This window comes from Silurus meridionalis, chromosome 21 (genome assembly GCF_014805685.1).
Source record: "Silurus meridionalis isolate SWU-2019-XX chromosome 21, ASM1480568v1, whole genome shotgun sequence".
NCBI classification, from domain to species: Eukaryota; Metazoa; Chordata; class Actinopteri; order Siluriformes; family Siluridae; genus Silurus; species Silurus meridionalis.
The window spans coordinates 3,961,864-3,983,504 of record NC_060904.1 but is presented as its reverse complement, the minus strand read 5'-3'; the positions used below and the strand labels follow the sequence as shown (position 1 = coordinate 3,983,504).

Below are 21,641 nucleotides of genomic sequence, written 5' to 3'. Positions count from 1 at the left end.
ATAGATTGTGATATTCATAAAAAAAATAAAAAACACATGTGCCACTCCCATATAGTGTCCTGTTGGAACTTTTAGTCCACCTTAAGGTTTTGGTATAAAGCTCTTTATGTAACTGTACTTCACTGTCTTTGCACATCTTTGCCCAACCTGCCATGTGCTATAACTAAATCCATCTGTTTAGCCGGCAGGGAACGATAAAGTTACATCTCCCACATGAGCTAGGAGTAAAAAATTATGAATTTTTTTTTCCACCTGATATGGCGACCTCAAGACTTTCTATCTGGCGCTGCTCCTTTCCTAGCTGGGTGGAGTTCACATCTAACCACTTCTACAGCAAAAGGTTAGAAAAAATGCCATTTTCTGGGCAAGATGACAGATCCCCAGAGCTCAGTTACTTTCCTAACCCAGAAATGAGTGTATGTTGGCTGTGTAGGAGCTCTGATTATCAGTTATATTTGCAGAAGCATTCTGGCCTCTGGTGGATTTAATATCAGGCTTTCTAAAGAGAGATCTGTTTCAGTGCGTGGGGAGAAAACAAAGCCAAATTTAGCACACAGGCTCATGGGTGTTCTCCACCATCTCCCCAGTAATAAGGGAAATATAGTTATTACTGCAGCTTAACTCACACATAATGAAAGTGATATTGTGGTTCATCCATGGCTAAGAAATTGCTTTTTCAGCTATATATAGAAGTATATTGGCGATATATATTCTTCTTGTTAAGCAGAAAGATTTTTCAGGGGTAAAATTTTGTGATTGTTTCAGAATATACTGTATAATGCGCATACTGTGCACTGTATGGACAAAAGGGACACCTGACTTCCACGGCCATATGTGGTTCTTTCCCAAACTGTTACCGCAGAGCTGAAGACACACAATTGTTCAGGGCATGTTCGGATGCAGTAACATAAAATTTTTTCTTTACTTGAACTAGGAGACCCAAACCTGTTAAAGCATGACAATTCCCCTGTACACAAAGCAAACTCCACGAAGATATTCTTTGCATGGGTTCGAGTGGAAAATCTCCTGTTATAGAGCTCTGATCCTGACGATTTTGGATGAATGTGAATGTCGGATGCACCCCAGGACTTGACTACATTAGTACCTGACTTTACTAAAACCCTTGTGTCTGAATTAGCACAAATCCACAAGCACATTCTAGAGGAGCATCTTCCCAGAAGAAGAATAAGAACAAATTGGGACTAAATGTGGAACATGATGCCCCAAAAGCACATACCATACCATACTTATGACCAGGTGTCGCAAACTTTTGGCAATATAGTGTGTGTGTGTATGTATGCATATTTACATATACATATAAATATAATATATAATACTAACAATTCACTTTATTTATATTCTAGAGTCAGGATATTTCATGCATCATGTCTAGCTCCCCTCAGACCAACACACTTGTTCTGCTGTTGGAATAAACCCAATCAATATGTCTCTGTCGGTATTTCTGTTGTAATTCACCTTATTTTTGCCACCGAGATATAGACAGCGAGATATAGACAGATAAATTCAGGCCAGTCGAAGAAAAAAACTCAGATTAAAAATGGAGAGAATGGCTGTTTAGAATTCAGTGGCAGAGAGAGCGAGGAGAAAAGTGCCCCCTCACTTGCCTCAGTATATTTACTGCCATAAAATTCACAGAGTAATACCACCAATTTCATTAGACCGGATTGCTGTCTGGTTTGGAGAAACTGAAGAAAAGTAAAAAACATACTCTGTGGAACAAGTTTTATAGCAGTTCCACAACAAGGACTTATCTCAAACAACAACTGAGAGCTATTTGGAAACCGCACACAGTTTTGAAGCGTTGTTATGATTTTGTTTTATGTTTGAAACCACAAGAACTGAAAATGTAATCAGTGCAGTTTTTGAACACGTAACAAATCCGGCTCAAAGTGTAGCGTGAGCGCTTCATCATTTTCTAATTGGCATGATCAAGAATCTGTGGCTTTTCATGTAGTGTTTTAATACATCTTTTTATGTTGGAATGCCTGAGAACTTCATTTTTCATAATAATAATAATAATAATAATAATAATAATAATAATAATAATAATAATAATAATACATTTTGTTTAATGGCTCCTTACATGGCACTCAAGGACACCTTACATACAATTAAAAAAAATAAAACAATTAAAAATAATAAAACATTATTCAACCAATAGGGTGTACAAATACAATGCCAATGATCTGCCTGCCTGAAAAGATGAGTTTTAAAAGGAGATTTGAAAATTTTAGACGTTTTACTGTATTCTATTAGAAAATAGATAATAGAAAATTCTAGACGTCTTACTCTACAAATATGGAGAACATTTGGGAGATTCCTTTATCCTGATACTTCTCTAAAAGCTTACGCTAATAAATCACGCCTGCTTTGGTGGATTACTCTTTCAGGGTGCTTTGGATTTGACCCTAAGGTCTGCTTCTGTACTCGTAAATTCAGTCTTATGTACATCCCAATATTAGAAAGCTTGTAAAATGGAATTTTCCTTCTCTTGACTGGAAAAAAATGACATCTGAACTTTATTCAGGAATTTACTTGAGCTTTAACTGTTTACTTGAGCTACAAATTAGTTAAAAAGGCCACCATGTTCAGCACTTTTTAGCAAGAATCAAGGCAAAAAAAACCTCATTATTGTATAAGCAATAGAACTCATTGAAAGTGCTACTTTGTTAAGTGTTGATTCTATGAGCCACCATGTTGATTTGACATAGTAATTGTGGCATGTTTTCAATTTACATTTATTTTTGCATTTAGATGTATGGAATTTGGCAGATGCCCTCATCCAGAACTACTTACAATTATCTAATTTATAAACCACTGAGCAGTTGAGGGTTTAGGGCCTTGCTCAAGGGCCCAGCATTGGCGGCTCTGATTTGAACTCATGATCTTTCGATCAGAAGCCCACCATCAAACCTACTAAGCTACCACTCTTACCACCTATTGGGAAAAAAGATATACATAAATAATCAAATTCAAACAGATGTATAATTCATGTCTGGGTAAAATGCTATAGCAAGATGTTCACTTTTCTTGTATCTGTATCACAGCGGACTACCACAGCAGCGGAAACATCGTCAACAACGGCTGGAAAATCCACAACACGGCAAAGAACAAGTGGTTCGTGTGCATGGCCAAAACGCCCGAAGAGAAGCAGGAGTGGCTGGAGGCCATTTTGAAGGAGCGAGAAAGAAGAAAATGTGAGTAACACTAATGACCAGCAGCGAGCCGAAACATGCCGTCCAATTAAACGTGTCAGAAGCAGTTAGCAGACCTGTAAGTGCTAATTAGCATAAAGGCCTTTCACTGTTTGTTTTTCCAGTTTGTGATCTTGTCTTTGTGTAAATATACAAGATACGATTTCTTTTGTGTAAAAAAGCTAACCTAAAGTTATTCATACTTGTGCAGAACGATGTGACTCATTGCCTGCTCCTTTTTTCTCTCTCTTTGTGTCCTTTTCTCCTGCAGCACTGAGGCTGGGGATGGAGCAGGACACTTGGATGATGATTTCGGAGAAAGGCGAGAAACTCTACAACCTCCTGAGCAAACAAGGACACCTTATTAAAGACAGGAAACGCAAACTTACCACCTTCCCCAAGTGTTTCTTTGGAAGGTATGGCTTCAGTTGTATTCATAGGCAGCAGCGTTAGCATTTGGACTTAACTTTGCTCATCTGCTTTTCCAGATAAAGTCCTAACATAAGACTGAATGCAAACATAATTCTTGGGGCACAAACAACAAATCCCAGAAAAGAAATGATGCCAAATATGTGCATTTGCTTCTGGTAGTGAATACTTATACTTCATACCAACCTTATTTAGGTGAACTTACCTAAGTTTTGTGAGCCAGGAGTTGAGAACCTTTGGTCGGAAAATGATGAAATGTGTCAAATTTTTTATTGTTTTTTGGGGCATTATAAGTATCATAATGCCATTTTTCATATTCATTAAAACCTCACTATGTTTTTATCTTATTGTAAGACAAGAAACGTTTGAGTCTAGAGCTGTGATGTGTCTCAGATGTTTTGGAAAACCAAGCACAAACTTATAGCTGCTGTATTGCGTTTTTTTAGTTGTCCGAGCGGCTACATAACATGTACGAGGACAGTAAATGTCGAGAAAGAAATGGCGAGCTCTTCAAAATTTTTGCAATAAAACAAATAGTGGATTTAGTTTGAAATGTTTAGGGGAAGCAATGAATGAGCCGGATCTCATTCCGAAGCAGTTTTACTGCTTTTCAGATGCCAACGAAGCTTCCTTTGTGCCCCGAGACAATGGCCATATGCTGCTCCGAGTCTTGCCAGGTCTCCATCTGACTGCCAGACATCATGGTGAACAAGGACAACACTGTTATTGGTCACGTTGCCTGTTTGGTAGCTGGAGATTTTAAAAGCTGGGCAGGAAAAAAAAAAGGATTGACTTCAATGCTGAGTTCCTCATACATGTGGCTGGATTGTAAACGTCCTTCAGACCAGGAGATCCTTTGTGCTAACGCAATGAGAAACGCAGCATGCCATGTGCATGTGTATGTGTATGAGGAACAAGGAGGCATCTAACAGTCAGAAGGGATCACAGAAGCCAGATGGAGTTGAGGACCATGTCACTTTAACAGACACAGGAAAGCTCACAGGCTTTTTACAAAGGAAGTCATGGTGAGAAATCGTGTGTGCCTTTAACAAGAAAAAACACAGGTCAGATCACACTTTCCGGAAAAAGACATTGAGGACGTGAGGACAATCCTGGCCAAAGGTGATGGTCCACGATAAAGCGTTCGGTCTGTGAATCCTCGCTCTAGGCCGCCAATTTGTCCTCAGCTTCCTCCATGCTGAAATCAAAACTGACGCCTTTTTGATGAAAAGCACGTTGCCTTTGGCTTCGAATGGCTTTTTTGTCTCTTTCTCGCCTTCCTCTTTGCTGTCGAAAACCTCTGAAGTGGAGAGTTATTTTAAGTCGTGAACTTTAAGGCTGTACGCTGTGTCTTTGTTGGCTTTGAGTAGCTCTGAGAGCTCGTGCACAAAATGTAGAGTCGGTACAGAGCGGAATATTTTAGAAGCAAAACATGAGGCTTTAGGGAAAGCTTTAAGGAAAACATACTGCAAAAAAAAAGAAAATGACGATACTGACTTTGCATTAAGTAGCTCCTTTGGAGATTTGTTAAGGGTTCAGGTCAAATCCCACAGAGATTTAAAGAAAATTTTAAATTTGTACTCTAACACTAACATGTCTATTTACAGGTGAGGGTTAAAATAAATATAATATTATGTAACTATATCTAATAATTATACTACAATATTATTTTATAACAGAATATACATTGTTTTGCTGTAACTGATTAAAACAAACCAGCAAGCAAGTATTAAACCTGATTAAATGTGATTATTTTTCTGCAATTTGGTCAAGAAATAACATAACCAAAAATAAATCTTAATTCATTAAATAATTACCTTTTATTAGTTTGTTTCATTAAAATATTTAATTGTAATGAGTGAACTTGTGATGTAAACTCACAAAAATATGTATGTATTTAATCATTTTTTTATTAATACATTTAAATTAAATGCAAATGTAATTTGACACAAACAAAAAAAAAGTATTAATTATAATTTTTAAATGATTCATTAAATTTTTAATTTTTTTTGTAAAGGAACTAAAAAACAAACAACAGATAATTAACCACATCACGAAGTTCCTGCTACCAGTGTGTAATCGATTTTTTTGCTAAAAAAAGTCAAGTTTATTATTATTCATCTTATGCACAGTATTTTAAACCACACACCATATGGACAAATGTTTGTGAACATCTGATCATAAGATGTAGGTGAGGTGAGAAGGCTTGGGGTGCAGTCAGCATTTTGTCAAACTCGCTCAAATCCTTACGCTCACCCATTTTTCCTACTTCTAACACGTCAACTTTGAGGGCAAATTGTTCACTTGCTGACTGATCTCACAAAAGTGAGTGCACCCCTCACATTTCAGCAACCATTTTAGTATAATATTCTCAAGGGACAATACTAATAGAAATGAAACTTGGAGATATTTTAGAGTAGTCAATGTGCAGCTTGTATAGCAGCACAGATTTACGGTCCTCTGAAAATAACTCAACATACAGCCATTATTGTAAAAAAAAAAAAACCTGGCAACAGAAGTGAGTGCACCCTACCTGATAACAGCATTACGTCATGTAGCCATGCAAAGCCACGTGTCCTGTTCATCATGTTCATGTTTTTGTCTGTTTAACAAAAAGATATACCTAAATGGTCGCTGAAATGTGAGGGGTGTACTCACTTTTGTGAGATACTGTATATATCCCACCCACTAGCAGGTGCTATGAATGAATAGGTAGTCAGTGTTATTCACTTCACCTGTCAGTGTGCACAATGTTATGCCTGATTGGTGTATTGTGCAATACATTCTGTATAATGAATCGCCTATGCTGAGGCTCAGGTAATTTGCCCGTGTGGAACAGATTACAACTAAATGCATAAACACAACCACAGAAGCAAAAGTAGGAAATTAGAATTCGAGAATGTACAGCGACAGCACTGCAGTATAAGAGCACACGAGGCTGGGGATTGTGTGACCCAAACCTTTGCTTTGTTTTTTTTGTGCTAATCTGTGCAACACACACACACACACACACACACACACACACACACACACACACACACAGAGGGAGAGACATGTTGAACTTGGCCTGTGTGGTGTGTTATGGTGCTTTTGAAATGTGTACTGAAGTTACCACTGGGCTGCAAAAACACCAGCCCCAACCTCAGGCTTGATCTTCTACAAGCTGGCCAAGTGTGTTTTAGTGTTTGTGGGTGACTGAGCAGACGGATAGTGAAGAAAAAAGAGGAGGAGGGTGGGTGTTGGAAAATCAGTCAGCACTAGATTACCGAATTTGTCAAAAATGTGTATTTTTTCCTTAAAATCTTTGAAAACTACAGAAAAGTGCCAGTAGCAGCATCTGTTTTGTATGTGTGTGGGGAGATTGATTGGTTAATTGTTGACTTACCAAGAGGACTAGAAATGAACTGTGTGTGGACTGTGAAAGGGACTGTGTATGTGTCCTTAGGTGTGTGTACATATGAGTCTTCTGACTTAATTTGCTTTAATGTTCCCAGTGAGTTTGTGGCCTGGTTAATGGAGATCGGAGAGACGGATAACCCAGAAGAAGGTGTTCACCTTGGCCAGGCTTTGCTGGAGAATGGCATTATCCACCATGGTAAATAAACACGATGATTTTTGCAAACAACTTTTCGTGTTAATGATGGACTTCACCTCTGAAATGCTTGAAAACTAACTTTGTGGTTATTACTATTGGGATGTGGTAGATCAACAGTTACGAAGTTGAACTTTTGAGCAGAAGGCCATGAGTTTAAATTCCAGCACCATTTACCTGCCACTCCAGGGCCCTTAAGCAGGGTTTTAACTCTCAACTGCACAGTTCTTTACATTTGATAAATGAATAGTGCCAAATGCCGTAAATGTAGTATTTGATGACATGGGGCTGAAAGAGTTTTTAGAGAATTTCAACTAAATAGCTCAGTCACACAGCAAAAGAAACTTCTGCTTGCTACTTTGTGCCGATTTGGACTTAACCATAATTTAGCATTTTTAACTGACTTGTTTAGACTGGTTGTGACATTCTCAATAAAGCATGAATGATAAATAAGAGTGGCTTGTGTCAGTCAGCTAGCAGGGTTCTAATCATCTAATCATGTTTGCTTATGACCTAACATCACACACTGTCATAAACAAAACCCAAATTAAAATCATTTCATCAGTGTTTTCAGTGGCGATGTCCCAAAATGGCCATTACTGTAATGCAAGTATTAAATGATAAATGTCTGAAGGTGCGCATTATTACGTAGAACTGGAAACATGAATAACGTGATTACTAAAACATTTGGCATTATTGTCGTCGTGTACAGTGCGTCTTTTTACATTATATCAGCCATCTTGTTAAGCATCTTCTTGCTCTTGGTTCTTGGTCTGGCAGCTCAGCCTTGCACAATGTGAGAGCACAATGTCTGCTTATAAGATGTTATTATTGCTCTTAAGGAATAAATATGGTATTCACACCCTAGCATTTGTTTTATTTTGGGGCAAATTACTATTCATTGTGGGAGGTGGTTTTTAGTGGTTAAGGCATTGGTCTTTGGCTCTGAAGGTTGTGAGATCAAACCCCAGCCAACCCTAGTATATTTGTCAAATACACTCTATGGACAAAAGTTTAGTCTCCATTTGCTCTTATAATTAACCGTACTCTTCTGGGAAGATTTGGAGTGGAGATTTGTGCTCATTCAGCCACAAGGATGCTGGTAAAATCAGATACTGATGTAGGTGAGAAGGTCTGGGGTGCATTCACATTTTTCCAAAAGATGTTCAGTATTTAATAATTTCATTATATATAACTAGATATAATTATATACATAGTTATTTTAATTCTTTTTAACAAGAATTATTTTAAAATATTCTATTGATACATTTATTATTTAAGCAATTTGGGTAATTATCAGCAAGTCTTAAGGGCCACTGTGTGGAGCTGTGAGATAACGACATGAGCCATCATTTCCTTAGAAAACTTTTTCTTTCCAATTTACTTTATACTATTTAACTCCTAAACTTCTTCTTTCTTCTACAGTCACAGACAAGCACCAGTTCAAACCCGAGCCGGTACTGTATCGTTTCCGATACGACGACGGCACCTACCATCCACGAAGTGATATGCAGGATGTCATCTCCAAGGTAAATTTTCAAAACATGGGTTATTTTTTTACTCTTTTGCAAAATGGCAGACTTGTTTATCAGCTGGTGTATGATGCCTCTCACTGCACCTTGTCCTGACTCCAGGGAGTGAGGTTGTTCTGCCGGCTTCACAGTCTCTTCACACCAGTGATCAGGTAAGAGACCTGCCCTCTCAGTTCAGCCCCATTACCTCTGCAAGTATATATGTGTGTGTGTGTGTGTGTGTGTGTGTGTGTGTGTGTGTGTGTGTGTGTGTGTGTGTTTGCAGAGCAGCCAGCTGCAATTGGTAACCTGCTGCTACTCATTTCTCTATATATAGCAGCAGGACACTGTGCTGCAACTAAAAAGGCTTTTAACATCATAAAAGTTGTGCAAGGATTCCTTTATTTTAGATTTCTTTACCATTTGTTGTAACTTGCAATGCTGTGTAGGTTGTTTTGTGTCATTAATAATTGAATTTGTGCAGCCGGGGTAAGTATTGGGACACCACACTTTTTCACCCATATGTGGTTCTTCCCCAAACTGTTACCACAAACTTGGACGTACACAATTCTACAGAATTTCATTGGATTTGGAAGTTTGAAAGTCTCCCTTCACTGGATCTAGGAGACCTGAACCTGTTTCCTGTCGACAATTTTGTTCCCCACCAGTCTACTTTATAGTGTTCAAAGCGTACCGGGGTTTTTAAACCAGTGTAAAGTGCTCTTTCCGTTTTCGTGATATTAACCTCATATTTCTTACAATAGACAAAATCACACTTTCTGTGCCTTTCCAGGCCACGGCGAATAGTCAATGAGGCATTTGAGAACAGATGGCAGTCATATTGTGCTAATGGTGCTTTTCATTCGTCTGGCTGGTGCGACGGACCAGTCGTGCCATTCTGGGCGTATTTGGCCGCTGAGAAACCATATCAAAGTCCACAAACTGTGTTTCAGTTCAGCAGAGCAGTTAAACACAATGCAAGGGCAATTAAGTAAACACTTCAAGCCTATAAGCTATCAGTCACTTTTTCATTGAGTCTTTTTCTGTCGCCTGCGAGAGATTGAGTGAGAGAGATTGAAAAGCAACAGTAAATTTAATTCCTTTAACTTCATCCATTTGCCTCTATGCTGTGATTTCTATATAAAGAATTTCCTCAGAAATCAGTTTTTCAATCAATTTCCTCAGTTTTCCTATAAAAAAAAGTAGTTCAATATGGCTATAAAAATGTATTAGATTAAAACTGTACCATTTTTACATTAGGCTTAACGTTCTTTAGTCTAACATTTACAAGGTTATTATATTTGTATATTTGAATAAAACATCATATTAGCATTAGGTATTTAGCCATGATCCTGCTACATTAGCATCTCAAACCATTTTGACCTTATTATGAGGTGGGGAAAGAATATTTATAATTAATTAATTCATTAATTTAAATATTTATTTTCTTCACACCTAAGCCTATTGTGTGTTTACTTAATAGCCGTCCTAAATCCTTCCTTAGAAACGAAATAATTTCCATCATACTTTAATTTTTTATGGCCCTAAAACCTCTCCCTCATTTAGGAGTGTTGCCTCCTTGTCTATTTTATAGTGTTTGAAGCGAGCCATAATTTTAAACCAGCTCTTCTATGCTATGCTAAGTAAATTACACTGCCATACAACAAAGCCATACTAAAGCCTTTCTTAGAAACAAAATGATTTCCCTAAAGTAAATAATGACCTCTCGAGTTGCTTTTACTTTATTTACCTCAGGAAAATGATTTTGTTTTTTTGAAAGGCTTTAGTATTGCAGTGTAATTCATTTAGCATAGACTCCCTTAATACATGAATGCAATTTACATGAATTGCATCAATGTAGAGTGAATTAAAAATGCTGTGACCTCAGTGTAAAGAAATTGATGTCTGAAGAGAAATCAAATGCTTTCATGGCCATTTGTTTGTTTCTTTAGTGTCAAAAAGACATAACAGCTAATAGCTAATAGCTGAGCTATTAGGCTTAGCCGTTAGCTTGGATTGATTAGCTGTGCTGTGTTATAGGATGTGTGCTGTGTTATAGGATGACTTGTAAAGTTAAAAATCTGATGTTTGGTACTCAGATGTTCAGTTTAGATCATATATTATGTAGTAACTATGAATTAGAAGAAGAGTGGAAGAGTAAGGAATGAAAGTTTGGAGCCCCACAGATTCAGTTGTTTATTGGCCTTAGTTCCTATTTTTTTGTTTGTTTGTTTGTTTGTTTTAATAAAACCAGACTGCACTTTGTCAATTGTTTGTGTCGCAGTGAATGCAGACTATGTATGCATTTATAATTAAGCGATTCCAAAAACATATGCTCCGGCTGTTTGTTTGTGTATGTGAGTGTTTGTGTGTGTGTGTGTGTGTGTGTGTGTGTGTGCGTGCGCAAAACACTGCAATGCCTTTTGTTTACACATATTGTGTGTATAAGTTGGGGTATGTGCTGCAGACTCCCTGCTTTTTCTTTGCTTTTTTCTTGTACAAGCTTCTCTAGATTGGATTCTAATTAGCGAGAAACTCCTAGTGGAAGGGAAGCTTCAGAGGGGGCACAGGCCCACACAAAACACACAAAAGAAGCAGTAAATCCAGGCTTGTTTGAGCCATGGAGAGACAATCAGCCGCTAGTTTGAACCCAAAACTGACAAAGAAGGATGTTAAGAACAGGACTGAAGCCCGGTCAAAAGCCAATAAAGGGTCCGAGTGACCTATTTGTGCCCGCTGCTTTAGTGGATTGCATTGTGTTCATGCCAGGCGTATGGTTGCCTGCTGTGCCTCTGCCTTCCCTTCATTTATGACAGCTTTGGTTTGAGGCTAAGACGAACGAGTCACGGTGGTTAAAATATATTGCACTAGGCGCACAGGAGCACGGCCAGTGCCAAAACCTCCCGAGAGACTGTGAGGAAAATTATAGTGTGTATATAAAAACTGTTGAAAACTTTGTGTTACATTTCTACTCTATAGCAATATTTTTGTCCACCCTTATCATGTTGTAGATTGTGGATGCTTTTGATTGGACTTGTCCAAGTTTGTTTATTTGTTTAGGGAAAGCCAATCCTCTAGTCTATTAAACTGAGTGTACCTCAGGGGATTCTTGACTTCATGAGACTTCATGGGAAAATCTCAGCTCTATTGCATTGTCAAAGTTCCCAGGTTGTTTTTACCCCCACCTCCACCCCCACTCCTTCAAACTTAGCAGCCCCCTACCACATCCAAACCATGTACACATTTGGTGGTTCTACCTTCTGACCTCAGCTGGCTAAACTATTTTAAAAGCTAGCACCAATTCAGCTCTTTGTTACCTTTGAATCCCTTTAGTTTTTAATAATAGGTCTTTTAAAGATAAGTGAATCATGCACTGGAAGCTGCCAAAAGCAACTTTATAGGTCTTGAAAATGTTCCACGGTCAACAACATGGGGTCGAGAGAAGTCGCTCTTTTAACGCTGAACTCTTGCCGAGTAGAGAGTGGGGGCAAATAGCAGTTTCTTAGTTTGCGAAAGTTGATGTTGGCGATCATAGTTAAGTCTAGTAAAAGTTTAAAACACCTCAACCAAGTTCTCTCACTGTTTCACCTTTTGGCACAATGTATGTTTGGACCTTACTGTATAATAATTTTTTTACATTACAATATTTTTATACTAAGGTCAATAGAAAAGTTCAAATGCTCAATCATTTGCTCCGATTGCATACACGACTTTATCAGAATGTTAATGTTAACGCAACCAAGAAATAGACACTGAGGAGAAAGTGTCGCCTAGTAGGAGGGCTGAGGAGGAAGTCAGGCTGAAAATCTCATGTCAAGTGAGTCATGATGTATGGTGCGAAAATTGTTGTCAGGATGTAAAAGCCAAGTTCAGCTCTCCCGACCACCTTGTAAAGAGGTTAAAGTTCTGACATAGAGGTCATTGGTTCAGATTAGAACAACCTCCCTTTTGTTCATACCTAATCATTTTCGTAAATCTTTTTTTTTTTGTCTATGTCCGTTCAGGGATAAAGATTACCATTTAAGAACGTACAAATCTGTAGTGATGGCCAACAAGTTGATCGACTGGCTCATAGCACAGGTAAGACTATTATTTAAATTTGTCTGTAATATAGTGATATTTGCTTGTATGAAAAAAATGCGAAGTCAAGAAACTAATAGTAAAAAGCTTTTAAATTATGAACCACAGCCTGACCACTTTTCTTTCCTGGTAATGAAACGTAGCAAAGCAGAAGACATGCACTCATTAGAATATAAAAAATAGAATATGAAAAATAGGCTAATTGAAAAATAGTTAATTGAATGAATGAATGAATGAATGAATAATTGAATGAATGAATAGATGGATAATGGATGGATGGATGGATGGATGGATGGATGGATGGATGGATGGATGGATAGATAGATTACCTAGTGTCTTTATGTAGACAAAAGTTGTTCACCTAAGTAACTTTAAAAATAATTGATCGCCTAAGTAAGCTTTAAAAACAGAGAATTCAATGAAAAAAATCTCTTCTTAAAGCATGTCAAAACAGGCTTCTACATTCTTCCAGTCGAGTGTTTTTATTTTTATTTTTTGTACATAAAATTGTACAGTATAACGAGATGGTTTGACAGTGCTTGGCAGACAATGAAAGCTGTAATTTTTCCAACTTTCCCTCTCTTCTCTTTCTCTCAAAGGGTGACTGTCGAACAAGAGAAGAAGCGCTGATCTTGGGGGTGGAGCTGTGCGACAACGGATTCATGCATCATGGTATGACTGGCATCTCTCGCTTTCTCTACACTCTCGAGAACAAAAACCCTGTTGTGTTCGTTCGGCCTGATCCTGTATTATTTTGCCTCCCAAACAGAACCGTACATTAGAGCCAATCATTGCTAATCTTTTAAAAATTAGCCCAAGCGATCGTGAGCTCTAGCGAACGGCCCGTCGCCATAGCGATAGCTTGTTTACCGAATCCACGCCTTGGATTTTAAAACCGGAGTCCATGCTGTGCCAAACTCCACATCATGCCTGACTCATTTGTCATTACATTTTGCACAGATCTGCACACAACTGCCCACAATTAGGGCGACAAATTACAGAATATATGGATTATAATGACCCCGACGAGTGTATTTCCATCAAACGTGACCAAATGTGATCACAGGGATTCGTGCCGAAGAGCTATTACTAAGATTGTTGACGTTATTTAGGATATTGTTAAATCGAGAAAAATATTGCTTAATTTTTTCTCTCACAGGGGGTATTTTTTTACACACAATTTAGGTTGTGTTGCTTTGGAAACGGACTCTTTTTTTTTTTTTTTTTTTTTGGGCCTGTTTTTTTCAGTTTTTTTTCTCAGCAGTGTGAAACCTCCATTATCCTGAGAGAAAGAAAGACAGAGAGAGAAAGGCCCAAACTCCCCTAATCATCGCCTTACAGCACTTTTGCTGTTTTTTTTCTAAAATTATACAAATCTCTCACACAGAATCTGCTTGTTTTTTTTTTCTTCACAGTGCTCACAGTGCTCAGAAATAGGCAACAAAAATCCACCAAAAAGAACGAAATCATTAATATGGACCGAAGAAAGTCTAGTAAACTGAAATTGCTCATTTGTTTTTTTTTTATTTTGTATTTGTCTCACAAATGTAAAAATAAAAAAACTAAAACTTAGATGTTTTTTAAGTGAATAGTAAATGAATTGTGAAAATGTTGCAAATTGAAAAACTGCTGCAGTATAAAAAGAATAAAACTCTTCAAAATGCTAATTCCATTTCAATGTCGTCGTATTTTCCCATAAACGCTCATTCTGCAGTATATTCCTTACTGACCACGGTTTACTTCCTTCCCCAGTCCTGGAGAAGAGCGAGTTCAAGGATGAGCCACTTTTGTTCCGCTTCTTCGCTGATGAAGAGATGGAGGGATCGAACACCAAGCACAAGCCCATGAAGCACGACCTGAAAATAGTTGAAAATGTCATTGCCAAGACTGTGCTGGTGAGTGATGCGTAACTGTGATTTCTTTCGCAGCTGGGATCGTTTACTGTGTGCCGTTCTGTGCCGCTGCATCCAGTCTCACAGCTCTGCTGATTTGTTGCGTTGCCTCGATGTTACACTCGGGCCAACTCTGTGGTGGATCTTATTAATTATAAACGGCTGCTTCGAGACCAGTTTTTTATTGCCCCAAGGGTAAAAAAAACTGCTGAGGCAATTGACTTTAGGTTTAGGACGACACCACACATGCACCATAGGTGAGCAGTAAACACGTTGTGGAAAAGAGTGACGATTGAATTTTAGTGAAAAAAGTCATATATATATATATATATATATATATATATATATATATATATATAGTCAACAGTCAGCACTTTTCAAATAAACCTGTCAGTAAAAGTAAGTATAAGTGTCCTGTTATATAATTCCTGTCTTGTTCACACAAAAGATTTAAACACACTCAAGGTTGAAACGTTAATCAATAAAATAGATCCTAAATTCTGATTGGACGGGGAACATGTCTGCACCTCAGAAAACATGTAAATGCTGTGTTTGCTATGCTGCCAGTCTTCTGAATGGGAATCGAATGCAAAAGCACAGATTAGTAAAATAAATACATTCATAAATCATTTTTGTAGAATATGAATAATTATGATATATCACTATAATAAGAAAGTGGTAGCTAAGTGGTTGAGATTCTGGGTTCCTGCTCGGAGTGTCGAAATTTTAAGCCCTGGTATCGCCAAAGTGCCACTGTTGGGGCTTTTGAGCAAGGCCCTTAACCCTCAGTGCTACAGGGGCACGGTATCATGGCTGGCACTGCGCTCTGACCCCAGCTTCCTAACATTGCTGGTAATGTGAGGAAAGAATTTCACTATGCTGTAAAGAACATGTGACATGCAGAAAGCACCTTCTTTCTTTCTTTTTTTAATATAAAAGAAAAGAATGATATGCTGCTGAGGAACGATTGGACCACTACAATTTATCTACAGGAAAGTGGTAGGTCCACCAACAAACTCCAATGCTGGGCCCTTAAACAAGGCCCTTAACCAACAACTGCCCTCAGATGTGGTAACTGTAAGTCATTCTGGATATAAGGATGTAAGAGCTTATACCAAATCCTGCAAATGTACACACTGGCTATCATTATCCAAGCTGTTAATTAGGTTTGAAGTTAGTTCATTTGTTTCTATCAGCACAGCACCATCTTAACTTGCCTCCAGTATTCCTGATGCAGCGTATAGCAACTGCTGCTCAGCAGCACGCTCGTAAAATCTACACACTCTTCTTTCCAGATAAGGCCTAGTGATGGAGGATATGGCTTCACCCTCGAGGATCGTAATCGAGTTCCAATTATCAAGTCGGTGGAGAAAGGCTCTCATGCTGAGGTGAGTATGTAAATCCTCATCTTCTTCATTATCTGCACAGTAGCTGTAGAGGTTTTAATGCAGTATATTTCTAAAATCTTTCCTTTCAAGTATCACATGATACATATCCCAGGTCCACTATGTTACACTCCATTACTTCTATTTTCCATAAAAAACACAAGTTGGTTTAGATGATGTCAACCCAAAAGGACCTTGAGCCATCTAGAGATTATGGCAGCTCAAGTTGTTTCCCACCTCATGAAGATTTCAGACATTCAAGGAGAAGATGTTGACCATGCGAGGATCAAGAGCCATCTAGAGATATACCAGCTCCAGTTGGATCCCACCTCGAGAGGATTTCAGACTTTAGATATTTAATATTTAAAATAACCTTCTACTTTTACCTTCACTGAACATTTAAAGGCTCTGGCATGGACTAGTTATACTGTGAGATGCCGAAATGAGGTTTTTAATGCAATTTTATTTCAAACAAATTCCTTTAATCAGAATCCAAGGCTGTGGTCTCCGGGATTGTTGAATTCTGTCTGTGTTAAGGCCGGGAGTGTTTAATGTTTTAACGCTTGTGGTCAGAGAGAAATAGAAAGCTATAAAAAATCTATAGTGTTTCATGAATCTTGGACCTATTAAAAGAAGACTCTATCTGAGGTTGCTGAAACTTGATCAGGCCTAATGGGGGATGGTATGGTGATGCTGTCCAGAGCTGAAGTAATGCCATGTGGTGGAGTTCATGATTTCAACATGGAGTTGTTAAATCTGGCAATATGCTTCTCTGCACTCGCATAGATAAAGGGTTATGTTGTAAAAAAAAAAAAAAATCTGCATCTGACTCACACGCAATGTGATGCATGAGCTCTAGACAGGAAAAAGGAGAGAGAACAAGGGAAGGGAAAGGCCAGCTTTCCGTTTTATAGAATGCTGAATCGGCACAGCGTGTAAGCATTCGGCTCCCCTGCGTTTTCTCAGCGGAAAAAAACGAGCAGCTTGTAGCTGGAGAAAGCGACAGAGATGCGTGCAATAGCGCAAGCACGACGTGTGGGTGTTTCGCTCAGCAAAATTACTGAGTTCTCCTGAGACTCATGCACAGGAAGTGGTGTATTGCGATGATTTGGTGCTGGATCTGTAAATTAAAAGAATAGCATATGCATTTATCTGTCACATATACATTACAGCACAGTGAAATGCTGTTTTCACATATCCCAGCAATGTTAGGAACCTGGGGTCAGATGTCGACCACGTGAAGATCAAGAGCCATTTAGAGATGTACCAGATCCAGTTGGATCCCACCTCGAGAGGATTTCGGAAATTGGACTTTGAGGATAAACAACCTCTTAATTAATATTTAAAACAACCTTCTACATACCGTATGCTGTTTCTCCATCACTGAACATTTAACGGCTCTGGCATGGAGGAGTTGGGGTTGAATCAATAGTGATCTCAGATGTTGAGCTAAATTATAAGTTGCTCATGAGCTCCTGATTCCACAACTCCAACTGACCGTATGAAACTGTATAAGAAAGGACATTACTCATAATCACATTCTCTGGTGCTCATGGTTCTAACGTCATATCCACTCAATAATGTTTTAATGATTTATAATCAGAGTCTGGTTCTTCATAAGGTTTCTTCCTTATACTATCTAAGGTAGTTTTTTCTTTGCCACTGTTGCCCCAGGTTTGATTATTGGGGATTAATACACATACATTTGAATATAAGCTAACTTTGTTCTATTATTCTTACATTCTTCAAAGCTGCTTTGAGACAATGCGCACTGTTAAAAGTGCCATAGAAATTGAATCGAATCAAATCAAATCAAATTAAATCAAATCTAGTCAAAGTGAATTGAATTGGTCTACCAGATGCCACACATGTAAATGTCATGGGTTGAGTTTTGAGGCATTGAATGACAGTGCTCCTGTGCTCAAAGCCAGTTTCATGAAGATACTATATGCTTTACATGGGTTGGAGTGGAAGAACTTTGAAATATATTGGAATGACAAATGCAGCCCAGGCCTCCTCACTTCAAATACCTTCATACCTGCAATCTCATCATTCACACACCAAATGATTTAAATTTTTTTGCATGTTTACAGATGGCAGGGATGGAAGTGGGGAAGAAGATCTTTGCTATCAACGGAGATCTGGTTTTCTTGCGGCCGTTCCATGAAGTGGAAGCATTTCTCAAGCAGTGTTTCAGCACCAAGGGTCCGCTTCGAGCGCTGGTTGGCACCAAACCTCGAGAGTACGTAAACAAAGGATAAGGAAAAAGTTTCTTTAGGTTAAAACAGATCAGTCTTTTAGTCAGCACTGTGGTCCTGTTTTTTTTTCTTTAAAAAAATATGCAGTATTGGGAATTGAAAGTCCCCGGGAAATGAAATCTCTGATTTCTAATTAGTCCAGGCTTAATGAAAAACTTGACTACCTAATAAACACACTCTATTAGATTTCACTTCATATGGCTTCATTAATGAAACCCTCATTACATGGAATTGGTTAGTAAATGACTTAAACACTCATTTGTAGCTCATAGATGCTTATGGTGCTGTTGCTGATTTGTTTTTTTTGTTTGTTTATCTGTTTATTCATTTTTTTTTTCTGTGTGGGTATGTTTGTGTGTGTATGCGCAGAACTGTGAAGATCCCAGACTCGGCGGATGGGCTGGGTTTTCAGATCCGTGGCTTCGGCCCATCTGTTGTGCATGCTGTCGGCAGAGGTGAGGAAACACAGAGGCAAAGAATGAGTGTGAAATACAAGGAGAGAGAGAGTGAGAAATAATGATAGAGAGTATGATATAAAGACAGAGAGTGCGATATTAGGGGGTGCGATAAAAATTGTGATATAAGAAAGGAGAGTGAGATATAAGGGTTGACATTGTGATATAAAAAAGATAGTGATATAAGGGAGATATAATTAGAGAGAGTAAGAGTTAAGGAGAGAGAGAGAGAGAGAGTGAGATATAAGAAGACGGAGAGTGAGATATAAAGAGACTAAGATGTGAGGAGAGAAAGGGTGACATATGAAGAGAGAGAGAGAGTGAGTTATAAGGAGAGGGAGATTCATATATAAGGTGAAAGAATGAGGTAATAAGGAGACAAAGTGTAAGATACATGGAAAAAGCTTGAAATGTGAGAGATGAGAGAGTTAGATATGAATAGAGTGATATTAAATATATATAAAGAGAAAATTACATATTACATTAGTTTAAAAATAATTTAAAGAGAAAGGGGAGATATAAGGAGAAAGTGTAACAAGAAAGGAGGAAAGGCTGTGACACAGGAAGCTGTGTGTGAGCAGTACAGCTGCAGCACAGCTGGATGTGTAGGATGGTAAGGGACTGGACCAAAGCTATAGTAGTAACTGTATCTTTATCACCCCTTTCACACACACACCTCACACACACACACACACACACACACACACACACACACACACACAGAGTGTTCACTTTCAGATTCTTTTATATCTATATAAGGAAATAGGACATTGGTATCATTGCTATCTATAATTTCTTTTTTAACTGTATTAATAATTGATAACGCTGATAAAAAATCTAATTCTGGCTGGCTAGAAATCCTTTTTGAAATCAATTCAATTTGAATATAAGCAAAATTGAAATCACATCCTAAAATTGGAATTACACAAAAAAAGTCTTTAAGATAACACAAGCTATAGTGATTTTTTAGATTATTTCTAAGCAATATTTAAATAGTAAATACTAATGGTAGCTAGTTACCAAACACATGCTAAATTCCCTAAAAGGAAGTCACATCCAGAAATGTATGCAGTGTAAGCTTCACTCCTAGCATGCTACCTAGCATAAGCTAACCTCTAAGCTGATATGTGATATTCATAAAGGAGTTTAATTTTGACTTTACCAAACCGACTACCAAACACCAAACAAACGGGCTAACTTGACATCAGGGATTAGTCTACTCTATTAATTCTAGCTAGCTGCCATGACCTCATTATGCACAATTTCTGAAAGGATTTTACTTTCTATTCAGAAATTTTCATGACTGATGCTAGCTAGCAAGTTAGCACAAGCCATACTGACGGAAATTTTTTTTTCATTCTGATTATTGTGCCAGAAAAAAGGTTGTATGTTTTAATATTTGCTAGCTCACTAATGCGAGAAAACATAAGCTAACAGAATCAGAGAAACTTAGGTCCCTGTTTAGAACAGTTTGAAAGGAATATATCTGAGTGCATCGCGGATATTTCTGTTGTGTCTACTGGTCTCTGAAGTTTGTGACAGACGGGGCATGAAAAAAAAGTCTATTCCACTCTGGCACTCAGCGGAATGGCTTCATTTTAGAAATCGCCACAGCATGAGACAGAGGAAATGAGAGCGAGAGATGAGACGATCACTTGAGACATAAAGAAGGACAGGCAGAACAGAATAGAAAGATCAGACATTTTTTGAATGGCTAGCCAATCCTAAGAGTATGGGATGATGAGACTCAGAGATAGGAGTCAAGGCCAATCTGTAGCTGAGGTAGTGTGTCTGTGCATGCAGTGGATGATTTTATGGCAGGATGTGATATCAGAGAGGATAGCGTTTCAGTCACGATTCAGTTTTGTTTTACTCACACACACACACACACACACACATGACCAGTAATGTTGAAAGTACAGGATCTGTAAGACATGGAGCTGCGATCCAACAAGTAGTGGTGAATAAAATAGACTACTTCTGTCCTTGAATAAAGTCTCTGCTTAAATAGTTTTTTACTCAAGTTGCTTTTCAATGGACTTAAGTATTGAAAAATGGAAAATACTGATCTATGAGAGGAAACTGAGCACTCCTGCACTTCATACCACTTTAAAGAGAGCATTTGCTATAGTTCAGGTGCATCTATCTATCTATCTATCTATCTATCTATCTATCTATCTATCTATCTATCTATCTATCTATCTATCTATCTATCTGTCTGTCTGTCTGTCTGTCTGTCTGTCTGTCTGTCTGTCTGTCTGTCTGTCTGTTTAATTTAACCTTGGGTTTGAACCATAATGAATTGTTTTTCACAGAACCCTTACAAAGATCAACACTGACTCTATCCTAGCATAGTTGTGTTATACCTTCCTTCTAAAAAAAAAAAATGCCTCTTGAACTTAGTTCAGGGTGTTTATGTTTGCTGGCTCCTGAGTTTGGCTTGTTTATCTGACATCCATCATGATATCTGCCATTCAGTTTACGGAAAGCCTACTCAAATAGCGACAGTTTGGAGCCTGAATCACGCTGTTTGAGGTCAGACGAGCGACTGCTCTCATAAACATGTTAATAATGAACCGTTGCCATTGGCCACAGTCCCGTCTCACTTCCTCTCTCTCGCAATAGTGATTATTTATGTGTTTTGTTTTGCAGGCACTGTGGCGGCTGTGGCAGGTCTACACCCCGGTCAGTGCATTATTAAAGTCAACGGCGTTAATGTGAGCAAAGAGAGTCACGCCAGTGTGATCGCCCATGTCACTGCCTGCAGGAAATATCGCAGACCGACGCAGGTAAATCAACCATTTGTGCGCTACAGTGTGTGCTA

At 38.2% G+C, this 21,641-nt stretch overlaps 1 protein-coding gene across 1 annotated transcript in view; it reads left to right on the top strand.

Annotated features, from left to right (window-relative positions):
* The window catches only part of prex2 (phosphatidylinositol-3,4,5-trisphosphate-dependent Rac exchange factor 2), a 91,608-nt gene that overhangs the window by 28,954 nt on the left and 41,013 nt on the right, over positions 1–21,641 (top strand). The window contains exons 9-20 of the mRNA XM_046833456.1: positions 3,069–3,218; positions 3,487–3,631; positions 7,139–7,239; positions 8,662–8,765; positions 8,871–8,920; positions 12,752–12,827; positions 13,427–13,499; positions 14,580–14,722; positions 16,015–16,107; positions 18,198–18,346; positions 18,732–18,817; positions 21,470–21,606. Of these exons, the coding sequence (XP_046689412.1) occupies positions 3,069–3,218; positions 3,487–3,631; positions 7,139–7,239; positions 8,662–8,765; positions 8,871–8,920; positions 12,752–12,827; positions 13,427–13,499; positions 14,580–14,722; positions 16,015–16,107; positions 18,198–18,346; positions 18,732–18,817; positions 21,470–21,606 (1,307 nt within the window). The remainder of the gene's footprint in view (positions 1–3,068; positions 3,219–3,486; positions 3,632–7,138; positions 7,240–8,661; positions 8,766–8,870; positions 8,921–12,751; positions 12,828–13,426; positions 13,500–14,579; positions 14,723–16,014; positions 16,108–18,197; positions 18,347–18,731; positions 18,818–21,469; positions 21,607–21,641) is intronic.